Source organism: Opisthocomus hoazin, chromosome 1 (genome assembly GCF_030867145.1).
Source record: "Opisthocomus hoazin isolate bOpiHoa1 chromosome 1, bOpiHoa1.hap1, whole genome shotgun sequence".
NCBI lineage: Eukaryota > Metazoa > Chordata > Aves > Opisthocomiformes > Opisthocomidae > Opisthocomus > Opisthocomus hoazin.
Genome location: NC_134414.1, coordinates 23,012,011 through 23,031,039, shown reverse-complemented (window position 1 = coordinate 23,031,039; position 19,029 = coordinate 23,012,011). Strand labels below are relative to the sequence as shown.

At 40.5% G+C, this 19,029-nt stretch overlaps 1 protein-coding gene across 8 annotated transcripts in view; it reads right to left on the bottom strand.

Annotated features, from left to right (window-relative positions):
• ZMYM2 (zinc finger MYM-type containing 2) overlaps nt 1-19,029 on the bottom strand; it is a 99,041-nt gene that overhangs the window by 70,575 nt on the left and 9,437 nt on the right. For 3 of the 8 annotated variants that reach the window (XM_075418870.1, XM_075418879.1, XM_075418863.1), the window contains exons 2-3: nt 5,199-5,292; nt 3,551-4,410 (exon numbers count right to left, since the gene is read on the bottom strand). In XM_075418870.1, the coding sequence (XP_075274985.1) occupies nt 3,551-4,403 (853 nt within the window). In that variant the 5' untranslated portion in view covers nt 4,404-4,410; nt 5,199-5,292. Of the gene's footprint in view, nt 1-3,550; nt 4,414-5,168; nt 5,293-19,029 lie in introns of those variants that run through there. The other 5 variants (XM_075418822.1, XM_075418839.1, XM_075418855.1 and 2 more) reach the window with 3 other exon arrangements.

The following is a 19,029-nucleotide window of genomic DNA, read 5'->3' as shown; positions in this document are numbered from 1 at the left end:
CTGAAGGAGATGGCAGATGTCATCACTGAGCCACTCTCCATCATCTTGGAAAGGACCTGGGGGACAGGAGAAGTGCCTGAGGACTGGAGGAAAGCCAATGTCACTCCAGTCTTCAAAAAGAGCAAGATGGAGGACCCGGAGAACTACACACCAGTCAGTCTCACCTCCATCCCAGGAAAGGTGATGGAACAGCTCATTCTGGAGGTCATCTCTAAGCAAGTGGAGGAAAAGAAGGATGGATGGATTCACCAAGGGGGAATCATGCTTGACCAACCTGATAGATTTCTATGACGGCATGACTGACTAGATGAGGGGAGAGCAGTGGATGTTGTCTACCTTGACTTCAGCAAGGCTTTTGACATGGTCTCCCATAACATCCTCCTAGGGAAGCTGAGGAAGTGTGGGCTGGATGAGTGGACAGTGAGGTGGATTGAGAACTGTCTGAATGGCAGAACTCAGAGGGTTGAAATCAGTGGCGCTGAGTCTAGTTGGAGGCTAGTAACAAGTGGTGTCCCTGAGGGGTTGGTACTCGGGCCAGTCTTGTTTAACTTCTTCATCAATGACCTGGATGAAGAGCTAGAATGTACCCTCAGCAAGTTTGCTGATGACACAAAACGGGGAGGAGTGGTGGATACACCGGAAGGCTGTGCTGCCATTCAGCAAGATATGGACAGGCTGGGGACTGCAAGTAAAGGTAAGTGCAGGGTCCTGCACCTGGGGAGGAACAACCCCATGCACCAGTTCGGGACTGACCTGCTGGAGAGCAGCTCTGTGGAGTGGGACCTGGGAGTGCTGGTGGATGACAAGTTGACCATGAGCCAGCAGTATACCCTGGTTGCCAAGAAGGCCAATGGGATCCTGGGGTGCATTAAGAAGAGTGTGGGCAGCAGGTCGAGGGAGGTTCTCCTCTACCTCCACTCTGCCCTAGTGAGGCCCCATCTGGAACACTGTGTCCAGTTCTGGGCTCCCCAGTTCAAGAAGGACAAGGAACTACTGGAGAGAGTCCAGCGGAGGGCTACGAGGATGATGAGGGGACTGGAGCATCTCTCCTGTGAGGAAAGGCTGAAGGAGCTGGGCTTGTTTAGCCTGAAGAAGAGAAGGCTGAGAGGGGACCTTATAAATGCCTACAAATATCTGAAGGGTGGGTGTCAGGAGGATGGGGCCAGACTCTCTTCAGTGGTGCCCAGTGACAGGACAAGGGGCAATGGGCACAAACTGAGGCACAGGAAGTTCCGTCTGAACATGAGGAAGAACTTCTTCCCTCTGAGGGTGACGGAGCACTGGAACAGGCTGCCCAGGGACGTTGTGGAGTCTCCCTCTCTGGAGATACTCAAAACCCACCTGGAGATGGTCCTGTGCAACCTGCTCTAGGTGACCCTGCTTTGGCAGGGGGGTTGAACTAGATGATCTACAGAGGTCCCTTCCAACCCTGACTGTTCTTTGATTATCAAAGTTTCTAACAGGCAGGGTTAACTTCTACTGACAACATTTTCTAGAAGAAAAGCAGGCAACTTCCAGAGAGAAAGAACTGAAAATACTGTCTTGAAAACCTTTCCTCTACATTTTTCAAGTACAAAAACTTGTAAATGATCCACATCTATCATGCTTCAGGCTTTTTCTTGTGTAAAAGCCATTTTCACTATAGCTGACTTCCCCCTTTCCTCCTCTTCCCATGTTCTTTGTCATTTTTCTAATTCCTCTCTCGTTTGGTATTCTTCTCCTTTCCTTTTACCTGTGGCAGCCCTTCCCGTTTCCTTTTGAACCTACTGCTCTTTATTTTTCAGATACAAAGTCCACAGCCATAAAAATATCCAATGTATGTACACAGTGAACTGTATCTCTCCTACTCACTTTAAAACTTTTTTTTTCGCTCCACTCAGAGTGAGCCTTTTTCATCACTTCCCTAAAAGGACTCCCAGTCACTACTCCTGTCTCTCTGCAGTCAATCTATTTCAATACCACTATGGTCCCAGCCTATCAGACTTCATACCAGCAATATTCTGACATGTCTCTATTAATCATACCAAAAATAAAAGTTCAGTAATTTAAGCGAAAGCACATACTAATTTTCTTAAGATGTGCTTTCCCCAAGAAAAACAAAGTCACTACTGAAAGGTAACAAATGCTTTAAGTTCTCATCCACAACTACTTGACCGTCTGTGATATGTGATAATTCAGTAATCATACCTCATGCTTAAGGGATCAACCAGCAGTAGTAGTAATGTTGGTTTTAAAAGATTGGGAAATGAATCTCTAAATTATTCAGGGAGATGTCCAGCCTGTAAATACTTCCTAGCTTTCAACTTCAAAAGGCAAATTTTGAAACTAGTTTCAAGATTAACACAAAAAAAAGCACAACTTAACATCCAACCTAAACATTAGCTTCATACTGCCATTTCCATAATATAATACAAAAGGTATTAATACTTTGTTAAAAATACATTTGGTAATAAATGACCAAATTGAAGAACTGTGCTATTTAAATATTTGTTTAAAAACATGTAAACAAAATAAAAAACACATGTGTTTTAACCAGCACACGAACAAGTTAAGAAATCATGCATTAACAAGCACCTACTGCACCTAGATTGTAACTGTGTTAAATTTTCTTTTCAAAATGACCCTGACTAATGAACTTAAACCTGTATAGCAAAAGTGGCAATCTGGATTTTCCCCCCACTTCTGTCTTAACAGGGCAACAGAGTACCAGTATACATTGGAACTTCGAAGATTTAAAATTGCTTATGTGAAAGCTTAGTTTCTGCAGAATAGCAATTCCAGAAGACCATTCATGGCTGCTCCATTTGGCTTTTAGCAATAAGTGTTCACTTGCTAACTCAGGAGACAATATACTGCTATTTACACAGAGATACAGAACAAGATCAGCCAATTCAAACTAATTAATATTTTATGATATAAATACATATTATCACAAGTGACCAAATAGCAGTTATAAAGAGTGTATAACTTCCTGCAGGAATACGTGAGTCCACAAGTAACTTGGACCCCATTTTGTTAAGCATTTTAAATACCAATAATTGCTCTGTACACAATGAATTATGACAGCTAGCTTCTTACAACCTATCATCAAGACTTTCAAATTCAGGTTTTTTGCATGTCAAATAATGTTCAGATAGCAAGACAACAGATCAGTAAAATAATACTTAAATAACTCTTATGCATTATACTAGTTATCTTTTTGGGGAGTCTATAAAGTTACACACATACACTAACCTTTATTTGTGTCAATTAAAGGGGTATACTTATATCATAAAGAAAGCTTTATTTTACGTACAAATACTTGTGTCTCAAAACATTTGAACGTAGCACTAACTGCTAAATTGGGACAGGTTACCTACTTAACACATTATGTCATTGAGCATACTTTATTCTGGCATCACAAATAAGGTTGTGATGGAGATGAAGGGAACCAAGATCTTCCATATGGATTAAGCCAAAAAACTAAGCAGTGCCACTTCCAAAAACATTTTAATCAAACATTTCATCATTTATTTACAGCTTTATGGAAGTCTTCAGAATTGCAACTTACCAGGATTATGATGAGTCACAGATTCTCCATTTTGAAACACATCTCCAGCCACGTTCATTCTACCAGGATTGAAAGGTCCTACACCAGTCTTGGTCTGTGAAGTCAAAGATGGGGTGTATGTTTGCATATTAACACCAAAATTACTTGACTGCAGTCCGTTAGATACATCTCCCAAGCTGGCATTCTGCAGTGATGTTACATGTGTAATCATTAAGTTCATGTCACGCCCTTCAGCATTTTCTAAATGACCATCACTCACTGAGCTCACAGCACCTGTTTCTAACGTAGTAACATTAGCAATCTGAATTTCAGAGTCTGGTTCTGTGGTTATACCACTATTACCTATTCCTGAATTTACCTTACTTCTCGAAAAACTGGAAGCTGAGAATTCCATATCGTTGGTTCTATTTTTACACTCTGGAAGTCTTCGATCATTAAAACTGGAAGCATTCTTCTCCTCTTCTTGATTTGTTTCAATGTCTTCTTCATCATCAATAATGATAGTTTCACTTATACTCCCCTTTTGAGAATTTAAGTCTTTTGGAGGAGGAAGCATTTTGCAATCACTCTCTTGAAGTTCTTCATTTTTTGATGATGTAAATGTAGTGTTCCTCTGATCTGCTATCAGTGATGTAGAATTTTGTGGAGGTTGTACAGGTTCAATAAAAACGACATCATCATCGTCTTCTATAGGCGAGTTTTGGAATTTACTAGGTCTAGAAACTAAAGAACTTGGTGGACCTCCAAAGGTATTTCCTACATTTGCAAGACCTGCTGCCATGGTGGTATTCCCCAGTAGATCAGGAGTATGTTCAGACAGTTCTAATAATCCTCCCAGAGGACTTGTGTCCATTCCAGATCTGCTGTTAAAAGAAAAACGTAAAGCAGGAAAAAACACACCCAACTTGAGAGGAAGATAAACAGTTCTTAAAAATAACTACAGAATTAATAGTTCCAGCTTTTACTGTTTTCTTCCTGAGATCATGTAAAGAAAAAACAAAGTTTCTCTATGCTCTTCTTTCAATGTCTTCACATTCATTCACTTTCTAATCCTATGCTAGCAAAAAAATACTGCCATCATCAACATTTCCCACACAATAACTACACACGATTATGTTTACCAATACGTATATAGGAAATTGAATTTTTGATGGTATCTATCACGTGATCCTGATTTCTCAGTCCCTTTCCCATCCACATATGAACACAATGATCCTGTAACACTGCCCTTGCCAGACTGCAAAGCAAGAACAAAAGTTGACATGCAGAAAGAAAATCTGAATACCTGTTAAATTCATTCCTACTAGAAATGTTAGAGTTTCAATAGCAATACATTCATACAATAAAAGACTGAAGCCTGTATCCAAGTGCCCAGCAAAAAAAGAAAAAAAAAAAAAGGCAACATCATTTTGCATATTAACAACTTATTTTCATCCAACCCCACACTGCCAAGGCTCCTTAGGTGGCCCTAATATAACTGGAAACACCACTCAGTATGGTTCCAGTATAACTGCAGCTTTCGTGAAAGGCCAGAAGCAGCTTTCTGTACTTTTTCATAAATCTTTTATAAAGGAAGGTAAATAGAGGAAGTAGAAATGTCCTGCTCATCAATACTTACCCATCCAGAAATCCACTGCAATCTGTTTACCTTAAGAAGTTGCTCCAAGAGCTTTTATTTTCTTTCCTGTGGGGAACTTGCTCTTCTTGTATCAACTTGCTGTCCTCCACAAAAGCAGTGTGTTCTGAAACAGGGTTAAAACAAATATTAGATAACCAAAATAGTTTCTTCATCTCAAACCTCTTATACCAACTATGCTTATTAAACTGACATCCTTGTAAATTTACAGTTTAAGTTCAAAGCTGACTTATAGCGCCATCATCCTACAACACTGGAGAGAGAATGTCAGCCTATACAATCATTGCCATGATTAAAGCAGCCAACAGTACTGTTTACTTGAGATTTTCCACTGTCACATCGTATTTCCACAATCCTTTGTTTGATGCTTTATAGACAGCTGGAAAAAATATAACTTTTGGTAAGGGACAGACATAACTACAGTTAAGTAATCAAACACTATAAATTAAGAAGTGTATCTGTAAAAGAATATTAAAGAAATAAATGGTTCAAGTAAACTGAGCTATTGAGAAAAGAAACCTTAGCAGTTACATTTCTTTGCTTTTTATTGTGTCAACATCTATGATGCTTGTAGCAGAATATACTATGCTACACTTAAGATATAGAAAAAGGAAAATTACAGAACATACATTACAAATCAGGCTTCCAATGCAATACAAACCTTACATTGCTAACAATTTTCAAATTGTATAGATGCACTGCAGTGATACTTAGCACAGGTTCAAGCATCCATAGCTTATATTAACACGTGATCATTCACAAGAGACTTCAAATGTTCAAAGTTCAAACCTATACTTATGCTTCAAGTCTTATAACAGTCACTAGGTTTCCCAGACTTGGCAGCATTTTTAAAATAGAGAGTATCAACTTGTATAGTTATCTACTGTTTGAGGACAGCCCTTAAAACCCCCAGGCAGCGAAGAGGCCCAGAGGAATAAAACTTAAATATTCTTCTAGGCATTTACATTATCCAAGTCCTCTTGTCCAATAATCACAGAATCACAGAATAGTAGGGGTTGGAAGGGACCTCTGTGGGTCATCTAGTCCAACCCCCCCGCCGAAGCAGGGTCACCTACAGCAGGCTGCACAGGACCTTGTCCAGGCGGGTCTTGAATATCTCCAGAGAAGGAGACTCCACAACCTCCCTGGGCAGCCTGTTCCAGTGCTCCGTCACCCTCAGAGAGAAGAAGTTCCTCCTCATGTTCAGACGGAACTTCCTGTGCCTCAGTTTGTGCCCATTACCCCTTGTCCTGTCACTGGGCACCACTGAAAAGAGCTTGGCCCCATCCTCCTGACACCCACCCTTCAGATATTTGTAGGCATTTATAAGGTCCCCTCGCAGCCTTCTCTTCTTCAGGCTGAACAAGCCCAGTTCCCTCAACCTCTCCTCGTAGGGGAGATGTTCCAGTCCCCTCACCATCCTTGTAGCCCTCCGCTGGACTCCCTCCAGTAGCTCTTCATCCTTCTTGAACTGGGGAGCCCAGAACTGGACACAGTACTCCAGATGAGGCCTCACCAGGGTAGTGTAGAGGGGAAGGAGAACCTCCCTTGTCCTGCTGGCCACACTCTTCTTGATGCACCCCAGGATCCCATTGGCCTTCTTGGCAGCCAGGGCACACTGCTGGCTCATAGTTAACCTGTCGTCCACCAGGACACCCAGGTCCCTCTCCGCAGAGCTGCTCTCCAGCAGGTCCACCCCAAGCCTGTACTGGTGCATGAGGTTGTTCCTCCCCAGGTGCAGGACCCTGCACTTGCCCTTGTTGAACCTCATCAGGTTCCTCTCTGCCCAGCTTTCCAGCCTATCCAGGTCACGCTGAATGGCAGCACAGCCTTCCGGTGTATCTACCACACCTCCCAGTTTGGTGTCGTCAGCAAACTTGCTGAGGGTACATTCTAACTCTTCATCCAGGTCGTTGATGAAGAAGTTAAACAAGACTGGGCCCAGTACTGACCCCTGAGGGACACCACTAGTTACCAGCCTCCAGCTAGACTCAGCGCCGCTGATGACAACCCTCTGAGTTCTGCCATTCAGCCAGTTCTCTATCCACTTCACCGACCACTCATCCAGCCCACACTTCCTCAGCTTCCCCAGGAGGATATCATGGGAGACTGTGTCGAAAGCCTTGCTGAAGTCAAGGTAGATAACATCCACAGCTCTCCCTTCGTCTACCCAGCCAGTCATGTCATCATAGAAAGCTATCAGATTGGTCAGGCATGATTTCCCCTTGGTGAATCCATGCTGACTACTCCTGATAACCTTCTTTTCTTCCACTTGCTTGATGATGGCCTCCAGGATAAGCTGCTCCATCACCTTTCCCGGGATGGAGGTGAGGCTGACCGGCCTGTAGTTCCCTGGGTCCTCCTTCTTGCCCTTTTTGAAGATTGGAGTGACATTGGCCTTTCTCCAGTCCTCGGGCACCTCTCCAGTCCTCCAGGACCTCTCAAAGATGATGGATAATGGGGAGCAGCAGCCTGGGACAACGACCAAACAGCAAAACTGTGAACCAGATTAATCCTAGAAGGGATGCGACCACCTTTTAATTCCTTCATATATTAGCCTTACAGCCACATGCCATTATGTAATAGCATCTGAACTGCAATAAAGGTAACATTCAATTGGAATGAAAGAGGTTTTCTTGCAAAAAAAAAAAAAAAAAAGTATTATCAATGCAGTTGGCTTGTACCTCCCTGGAAATCAGTCAGTTACAGTAAAGATTAATTTAATCCAATATTCTCTTTCACCTATCTTATTTTTCCCTCTAGGGCTGAGTAATTCCAAGTTAGATTTGCCTACATCTCAGCTTTTGCTGAAAAGAATTAATTCAGTTCACTGATTCTTAAAGAGTTTCCCAGGTTTATTCCACACATCATCTTTCTCTACAAGGACAAAATTATCACAAGCACATAAAGCTTTTAATAAAGTTTTAAATACACCTGAACAGATGGAAGCAAAGAAGAAATGAGACTATGCCAAGACTATACCTCAGGCCTGACTCAAACCTTTGCTATTCCTATTTTTACAGATTCCTAGTACAGAGACAGTTGAGCTGTATGACAGTACATGCACACAATATGCAACAAAGGTAAGACCCAAAACATGTATCTTTTTGCCTAAACATATTTATTTTTTCTCCACAAAGGCTCTTAAAAAGGTTTTAATGACTTGTATTATTAGGTATGACATAAAAATAAGAAAACTTTATGTGCTTAAGTGTTAGTGCATAGTCATAAGTAAGATTTGCACATATTTCCTCACAAATATCAACTCCTACCTCTGCAACACTCAGCAATAAAATCACTCCAAAAATAATTTTTTTTTTCCCAAAAAAAATATTTGCAAAATCACATAGGTTGTTTTTTAAAGAACTAGTACCAAGGAAAAACACAAAAACTATACGGGCAATGTCACAGTCAGTATTTCTAAATGAATAACAAAAAAAAAAAGAATTGTCTACAGAGTGAAAAGGTTTAGAATGGGAAACTAGGAAAAACCTCGCACCTCACAACTGTTAACAGTGAAAGATGCTTACTAATAGAAACAACTGCTAGAAACCTGTAAGACTGATTAGACTGATCACTGGATGAATTCTTGAGACTTTGGGAAAAAAAAAAAAAACCACAAAACACAAACTGGTGAAACTTAGTCTGCAGAAAATGCATGTTCAATACTACAGCAGAATACGCTTAAGGCTTTGTGATAGCACGCAGGCACCAAAACTAAAGCTGGATAGAAACAGAGGTACTACCAATACAGAAAAGCCCTTCCTGAACCAGGCTTTGTGTGCCCTCCTCTTAAATTAGGCTACACCACTCATCTACAAAAGCCTTCATGCTGTAACAGATTACAATGCTACAACTACTTTCAGGGCTTAACTGCTGGAAGAAATCAAAGGCAAAATGCAAGTACTTCTCTAGAAGTACAGCAAATACTACAGCTTTTAAGACAGCCAGCTAGATAACATTCCATAGACCAAGTCTTAATTCCATCACTGAATGATAAAATAAGAGTTTTAAATTTATCCTGAAGTGCAGAAATTGAGGTTGGGGTACATGTCTACCTAAAAAAAGAAAGAATAATCAAAAAACCCTAAAGAAACAAAAACAGCACACAAAAAGCCAACTCTACTTTAACAAAAGCAGAATCCAGAATTCAAAAGCCTTTACTAAGCACCATTAATAACACCTGGGATGCAGGTGACAGAAGAACACAGTCATGGTTATGTACACTTGCAACCAAGTCACCAAAATCAAAAGAAGTCCCTGAAATCCTGTCAAAAGTACAGTTCCAACAACACAGCAGACATCCAAAGTAGGACCAGAATGTGCAAGTGCTCCCATTTAAAGGCTAGAAGCCTACAAATAAAAAAAGGAAAACTTGGAAGACTGCTTTTGAGAAAATACATAACTCGGACATTTTCAAAAGGGAACAGATGAACAAAATTCAGGAGACATTATTATATTAAGATACAAACACAGGAACAAGAAGAGAGGGATTGATTTGTTCCAGTGAAGGAACACTACTTTCTGCTAGGAAAGCACAGTGTCCTATCTATTTATCTCAACAGGTACTGTACTGCATTTAAAACCCACACCCAAACCAGAAGAAATAGCGTATTAATGGTATACTATCAATCATTTCCACTCAACAGTGACAGTACATGTGGGATAGGGGGAACAAGAGAGACCACAAAGTAATAACTAAAGACTTCAACTACTGTTGTATAGATTAGGGGAAGAGGGCAGACCAAAAACAAACAAAACCAAACCACCACCAAAAAAACCACCACTGAATGATGGAGAGAAATTCTTACAACACAGCCAACTACTACCAGCTAGAAGACTATCCTAAGGAAGAACAACTCCTGCTCTAACTCTGAGCCACACAACATAGTTCAAGATGTAATTATCCAGACAGCACTCCAGAAAGGCCTTATTTAAATTCCCTGGGGAGTTAAAAATAAAATATAATAAAATACTTCATTACTTCAACATTTGACTTCAAAAAGGAGAACAACAGAAGTATCGGGAACCCAGTTGAAAGGACATGAAATGGAGCAGCTAGAACAAAAAGCTTCTTGAGAGCACGAAGACCATTTAAAAAAATCACCATATTAACAAAGACACCCAAAAAAACCATAAAAACTACTATCAGGAATCCTCTGAGCTACAAAAATGCTGGAATTATACTAGGGTGAAGTTTCATATACATTTGCCCTATTCTTTACCTTTTGCTAGGCATGGCTGAAGACAGGCTACTGAGATATGTCAGAGCAAAGGTTTGTCTAAAACACCAATTCTTGCTAATTTTAAAAACAGTAAAACTTTCCTGAAGAAAAAGAGTACCCAAGAAGTCTGAATTGCAGTAGAAACATGGACTACTCTATGCATTGATGTTCAGTAAGGAAAAGATCAGGGAAGACCACATCTAAGCTTTCTTTCTAGGGGTCAAGTCAGAGGAAAAATGTCGTATCAAAGTGCTAATAGAAGACGATTTTAGAACATATCACTAGGGCCACGTGGCATTCACTTAAGATTTAAAGACAGTCAGCAATTTTATATTTCAGTACCTGTAACCAATTACTTAAGCAGAAGGTGGCAATAACTACCCAGGTAATTACAGACTACAGTCCTATCTCCATCACTAAACAGACTGATAGAAACCACAGCTGAATAAATATACAAAAGCAAAAATAATACATGGGGAAAGAATTAACATGGATTTTGCAAAGAAAAGGTAATGCCTCACAGGACTACTGGAGAGATCTTCTAAAGGGTTCACGTACTTGTTGACCAACACGGATTAGACTGGCATACAGCACTTATGACTTCCAAAAGGCACTCAAACACACTCCTCACTAAAGACTGCAGTGGAAGTTATAACAAAGATTTGAGAAAGGGTTCTCTGGAGGATTTGTAATTATTTAAACAGAAAAATATCATGCGTTGTTTGCCGTTATATGTAACAGGGGTTCCATAATAAAATTATATAGGTCAACATACATAAATCAACCATAAGAGACAGTGACTACCCAAGTGACAGGTTCCTAATCATACAAAATTATTCACAGCAGCTGAAAACAGAAAGTGGTTGTAAAGAACTACAGAAGGATAGCACAGTGCCAAATGCTCAGACAGTATGGAAGGCAAAATCACTAGTGATAAACGCAAGGTAATGAACAGGGAGAAAAGAGTAACTACATACATAGCAACTCCTCTATAAAGTGGAAGTTGTTAGATCCAAGTTGCAATTCTTCCACTCTTTCACATCAAAACTACTCAATGATCAATGACCAAAGAGGAAAAAAAACACTCACTACATGAGCAAGATGCTGGTGAACTATGTTTTTATCACGAGATGTTCAGGTCACCCTGTTTTCAGAGAAAAACAGATGAGTTATATGAACAATTTATACTAAAGGAGAAGTCTTCTCATTGGAAAAGAAAGACAACTCAAGGAGATGACAAATCTGCAAAAAAATATATATAACATAAATAGAGAACTATGCCCAGTGTCTCACAACACACAAACAAAAAGGCGTCCAGTGAAATAATTAAGTAGCTTTAATGGTCTCTTGTGCAGGAAAACATTTTCCTTCCGTTGAGAGACCCACTGCAGTAGAAAGCTACAAAGGCCAGAAATGCAACCAGATCAAATAGGGATTGGGCAAACATGAAAATAAATGCACTGATGACTTAAACACAGTGGTCCAAAGGCAACTCTACCAAAGTTCTTAGTCAGCCAGCTGCTGAAAACCAGAATACATACGCAGAAAAATCGTGCTGCAACTGCCAAGCTTCTATTCCAAGACATCACTGTTGCAAATAGATTACTGAGTTGTCTACTAACCTAGTACAGCGATTCATCTAACCTAGTAGAGGAATAATAATATTCTGCCACACATAAAAAATGTCACTAGCCTCTTGGAAGCTTTACCCACTTGCCCGCAATATGAATTTTGGCCTATGGCTGGCAGGCTTACTTTAGTCAGGGGATGGGTGTCAACATTTAGACAAAATATTCAGGTAAGAGACTAATCTCAACGCATCTCGATGTTCTGCAAGGCTACACGGTTTTAATGATAAACTCCTGATCCTGACATTTCTTTGACCAGAACATCATTTAATTCCTTAACTCGGCTACTTCCAAGAGTTCTTATCCTTCCTAATTATAGAACATCACTTTTTATCACTTGACTTTTCATACGTCTGATGACCAAAACCTCAGACTATTGTAAGGACTGTACGCAGCTATCAAGCAGCTCTCTAGCTTAACAGTATGCTGTAACCTCTTGCTCCAACCCAGCAATGTTCATTCCCTACACAACCAGATGCAACCTACATACAACAGCTTTCTTGGCGTATGAACCATCAACTGCACCTCAGCAGCTGACTGCACATATGCCAGAGTTCAACCGCAAAAGCAAAGTACACAAAATCACCTTTAAGTAGCTCTTTTACACTGCAACTGAGCAGTCTAACAGCCCAACTATACCCACTCACAAGGACTGAAAAGTGCTAGAAAAGCAGAAGTAATCCAACATTTTAAAGGGTTGCAATTTAAGCCAGCTTTAAGCTAAATCTGAATGCTGCTACTGCAGTCCAGTCTCAGTTTGGGTAGTGAATATACACTGTGTGTGGACAGACACCCACCTACCCAAGTAGAACTTCATGTCAGAAAAAAAGCAGTTACATGGCCCTTCTGAGTCACACAGAATCACACACAGAATGGTAGGGGTTGGAAGGGACCTCTGTGGGTCATCTAGTCTAACCCCCCTGCCGAAGCAGGGTCACCTACAGTAGGCTGCACAGGACCTTGTCCAGGCGAGTCTTGAATATCTCCAGAGAAGGAGACTCCACAATCTCCCTGGGCAGCCTGTTCCAGTGCTCTGTCACCCTCAGAGGGAAGAAGCTCTTCCTCATGTTCAGTTGGAACTTCCTGTGCTTCAGTTTGTGCCCATTGCCCCTTGTCCTGTCGCGGGGCACCACTGAAAAGAGTTTGGCCCCATCTTCCTGACACCTACCCTTCAGATATTTATAAGCATTTATTAGGTCCCCTCGCAGCCTTCTCTTCTTCAGGCTAAACAAGCCCAGCTCCCTCAGCCTTTCCTCATAGGACAGATGCTCCAGTCCCCTCATCATCTTTGTAGCCCTCCGCTGGACTCTCTCCAGTAGCTCTTCATCCTTCTTGAACTGGGGAGCCCAGAACTGGACAGAGTACTCCAGATGAGGCCTCACTAGGGCAGTGTAGAGTGGAAGGAGAACCTCCCTCGACCTGCTGGCCACACTCCTCCTAATGCACCCCAGAATGCCATTGGCCTTCTTGGCAGCCAGGGCACACTGCTGGCTCATGGTCAACCTGTCGTCCACCAGGACACCCAGGTCCCTCTCCACAGAGCTGCTCTCCAGCAGGTCCACCCCAAGCCTGTACTGATGCATGGGGTTGTTCCTCCCCAGGTGCAGGACCCTGCATTTGCCTTTGTTGAACCTCATCAGGTTCCTCTCTGCCCAACTTTCCAGCCTGTCCAGGTCACACTGAATGGCAGCACAGCCTTCTGGTGTATCTACCACACCTCCCAGTTTGGTACCATCAGCAAACTTGCTGAGGGTACATTCTAACTCTTCATCCAGGTCTTTGATGAAGAAGTTGAACAAGACTGGGCCAAGTACTGACCCCCCTGAAGGACACCACTAGTTACCAGCCCTCCAACTAGACTCAGCGCCGCTGACGACAACCCTCTGAGTTCTGCCATTCAGTCAGTTCTCAATAAATATAGTCATCAAATATAAAACTCTTATCAAATATAAAGTCATCAAATGAGTCATCAAATATAAAACTCTTACTACAGGCAACCACATAATAAAACAATTTTTGTTAAACATTCAGCATTTGGGGGGGGGGGTTGTTTTCTTCTGTTTGTTTTTTTTTTTGTCCTCATATCCTTCCTGAGGGATATCTAGTCATCATCCCTAGTATTTTATGCTCCTATATGCCTCAGATAGGTGGTGGTTCTGATTTACCGTCAACTTTTACATCTCTGATTTTAACAACAGTTTTAGCACTTCTGAAGGTCCACCTAGTTATCAGGTCCACAGACTCATTTTATTATGCTATCACAATATGCTATCATGTGGCACATCTGTTTCTGCAACCACATGCATAACAAGACAGATGATCCAGCTGACAGAGACTTTTCCTGCTGGTGTCCTTTCCAGCCAGATGAGTTCCCCCAAACAAAAATCTCTGTGCAACATCACTAACAGCTGTGCCTGAACATTACAACTTTGGTACCACAGCTCTGAACTTCAGTGTAGAGACCATTTTAGCCAACAGGATATTAGGGACAAGCTGACAGCCACAGACTGAACTGCACTAATCTGACAGCAAATACAGTGTAAAACACTCCAAAATGCACATGCTAACTGACAACAAAGCAAACAGCAACAGACTGAATACTGAAACACAGGTATACCCACTGTCACAATCAGTAGGCTGTCTGAAACTTCTCAGACATTAAGCAAACCTAACATACTACATCAAGGCCATAATGACAGAACTATTTCATCAGTCTACCAGTTTCACACACAAATCATACTAGTGAGTTCAACAAATACTTGCATACTTCGGGCTAAACTCAAGTGCACGCATTCACAACACCAAAGTAAAACAAGGGTCTTCTAATATTATAGAAGTTAAACATAAATATTAACCAAGAGTCCGAATAACACTTAACATTAACCCATCAATGCATTTATATTGCTGTTTTTTCAGAACACAGGTTAAGAGCTGGGATAGGAAGAAGTAACAGAATACTAAGTTCAGGTCCACAAATCTAATCTATCCATTGTGCAAGTACATCATTACAAAAGCCTGAGATCTCAGCACTTAAGCCTAGAGACACTACCCCAGAGTCTGTTTTCCATTAACTTTAAAGCTCCTTCAAATCTCATCCTTTCTACAGATTTTCAAAAGACTTGTATGGACTGAAGGAAGTAGCTCACTAACAGCCATTATATAACACCAAAATGTGTTTTGTCACACAGATTTCAGGAAATTTAAGAGAAAAGCATATGCACACAAGGACCTGTAATCCAACAAGGACCTGTAATCCAACAAAAACAGCAACTAAGAACAGTAAAAAGGCAAATAAAAGAATAGTAAAAGAATTATTTTGAAACAGTTGAGTCAGTAAGTTTTGGGTTTATTCAATGGAGAAACTATTGACACACAAACTCGAGCTTACGGAAAACAAAGAAACTTTGGTATCTCCTGAGCATCTTAACTGCACTGCAGCCAACAGTGTTACAACTGAATGCTGACATCTGGTTTCCAACTGAGGTTTCCAGGAACATTCGAACACCTTTACTTAACCCACCTTTTCCTTGGGTCTTCCTACTCAATCAGTGCTAAGAATTGCTCCCCTGTATGGATGAACAGAATCAAAATTCAGGGTCAGTCTCAAACTTGATTCTATTTAAGGTCAATCTTGAATGCAAGACTATCCACACCAAGCACCTAGCATTTTCAAGATTACTCACAGGGGAATAAGCAACACTTGGCATAACAATTCAAGGCAAATCGAAACCATAATGTTGACCAACTACATTTAAGTTTTAGGGCAGCCATACTGACATGGATCCCGCCGCCCCCTTACACACACACTTTCAACGTATTTCATGGCTGTTTAATCATGAAAAGGCACTGATCAGCAAGAACACAACATCACTTCTAGCCTTAAAATCCATTATGTGTGATGCAATAGACTGTACAGTTTATTTCTCTACTACTCAAGAAGCAACAAGCTCCTTAAGGATATCCTTTATTATGAATAGTAAGGTGAAACAAGACAAAGAACCAAAGGACCCATGGAAGTTAGATCTAAATGCTTATCTATTACTTAAATCCAAATGCATATCTATTTCCAGGAAAGCAGTTAACACCACACCACAGCAACAGACTCGAAAGATGATCTAAGTGGAAAGGCAGCAGTACCGTAACAGTAGAGAAACACTATGCTAAAGATATGAAAATAAGGGCAAGTAAAATACTGAAAAATAAATCGTAGAAAGTGGCCTTAATACAGCATGCAAAGAGGACAAATTGTCATTTGACATATCTTTACCTTAAAAACTATAACACTTAGTAGGTGAAAAAAAAAAGATACATACCGAATGGCTAGACCAGAAACAGACCTTAGAACAGTAAAATTATTTAGATGTCTGGACTGAACAATGGAATACAGGCCACTGACAAATGTCAGTGGGTCACAGCACACATTTCAAACACACACCTTACTCTTGTTCCACAGGAACCAATGGAGATTAACTGAGAATTTAAATCTATACAGTCCCTAGCTTTTGCTCACGTTCAAGAAATTAAATTGATATAGTAATACACAAAATGTATAATGCCTTTAAAACAGCATTTAATTATTACAGGTTCTAGGAAGTATGGTTGAAGTAGTCTGTTAACAGATGTAGTACAGCAGATACTACAAATTCAGTATAAATACTAATGAGAAAAGGCTCTATAACCAAGCAAATATTCTATTTCTCTTTCATAAGAGGTATAGTTGCACTGGCTATACTATTGATACAACTGTATAACAATTATAGTGACTATATTAGTCTGTAAGCACCTAATATAGGCAAGTAGCATTCAAATTTGTAAATTTACAAGGAAAAGGGGTACAGTCAATCACATATAAACCAATCAAATCTGAAAAATCTACCAGAAGAGAAATCTCAAGTGCAAGAGGAAGAGATCTAGTAGATCTAATGCATCCTGTATAACTACAGGTTCAGAAACAGACCCATTTATTAACTACAGTACAGCTGATTCTCTTAAGTTAGCCTTTTTTTTTTTTTTAAGTGAGTAAACTTAAGGTAATTTTAAGTAGCTGCTTTTAATCAGTATTTCATGCATTTACATTTTATTAATAATTTTACCCAAACAGCATAAATTTTTATTTTTCTGTTATGAGGGGAAAAAAAGCACTCAAATTAACTTACAGTAAAGCACTGCATAGGAATGAAGAACATCTTCCTGGTCACTAAATGGTATCAGACTTAGCTTAAACATTGCAAGTTTAATAGGACATCTGGTGTTGAAAGGGACCTCTGGATATCACATTCTCAAATCCATTCCTGCTCAGAGCAGTGCCAAATTAGAAATGAGATCCATATTTGAAGTTAAGTCAGGTTCTTAGGGTCATATCCAACAGAGCTTCAAATATGTGTAAGGATACAGATTTTCCAGCCTCTGTGGACACCGTCCTCCAGTGTTTGATTATCTTAGCTAGTCAGAACTTCCGTTGCTGCAACTTATGCCTTTTACCTGCCATCCTATCAACATACATCTCTGGGAAGAGCCTGGCTTCATCTTCTCTATACTTTCCCAGTAATTAGTTGAAGACAGTAGTAACATGTACCTCCAACCTCCTCTTTAGACTGAACGCACCCATCCCTCTCAGCTTTTCCTTCTTTGTTATATGCTCCAGCACTCTAACCTGCTGGCCCTCCACTGGGCTCACTCCAGTATACCAGTATCTTTACTACAACAGGGTCTACCCAAAACTGGACTAAACACTGTAGATGTGGTCTCCCAAGTATGAAACAGTGGGGAACAATCGCTTTTTTCTCAAACTGCTGGCTACAGTCTTGCTTCACTCAGCCCAGCATGCTGTTGGCATTCATCCCCGCAAGGGTACATTATTCATGTTCCGCTTGCTGCCCACCAGGACTACCCGAAGCTGCTCGCTATCCTATCAGTGCCCAGCCTGTACTATTCCCATACAGTCTGGAAACGAAGATGCTTCACTAGCTGTCAACAAGGCCTTTCAATTTTATTCTTCATTAGTGCTTCCTCTTGTTTGGTTGAGGTTTTTTTAACTTTTCTTTTAAGCTAGCACGCAGTCTACACGCGTATACATACAGCCCCTGAAACAAGTAACTCTGCATGGGTAACTGGTAATCGCCATGCCTAATGGCACATCTAGTTTCTCAGTGCCTGATTGCACAAATCTTTTTTTACTAACGCTTTTTAAAGCCTTTCTTTTCCCTTTTGCATGTGCTTAGAAAGAGGAAAAGCTGCCATAGTTTGTAAATGAAGAAGTTTGTACACAGACCATTTTCCTTGTCTTTAACAATAACTAACATTAGCTACTGGTCTCAACCAGATTTCTCATCCCTGAGAAATGCCCAAGTATCGGCTAAGAATCTAGTATTTTTGACCCAGTATGGAGCAGCTTCTTCAACACTATCTACCTGTAGTGATTAGCATTCAATACATCTAGTAATTCAGAACAAGGAAAACCAAATTTAAGAGAGTATGTGAATACTACCTTACATATAGGATGGAAATTCATGTGGACTACAACCAAGCAAACAGTCAATGAAGCTACAGTATAATGAAGGAAAGAAACAAAATGCAATAAAAAAAAGGAAGTGGAAGAAAAAGCAACCACAAAATAGTTCAAGTTCTATGCTGAGGTAAGGTTGGGGGGAAATGGGATCCAAGGCAAGAATGGATATGGTCAGCAAGGCAAGTATGACAGGTTTTCACAGCTGCACTCTCTGGCTGGCTATAAATTACATTATGTAATCAAGACTCCAGTTTATCAAACTAGTTTTTAAAAGTAAAAGGTAGCTTTATTTTTAAACCAAAAATTGTATATTCTAAGGCTGCAGTTTCACAACAATAAATCACATCCAGTCTATTGTGGTTTTAAATTCCTATTCCTTTCTCACACTTTCTCCAGCACATCTCTCTCCCTCTTTCTCACTAGCTGCTCTTGGGTCCCAACAGCCAGTCCACCATGGGAGCTAACGTGGTAGAAAGCTGAAA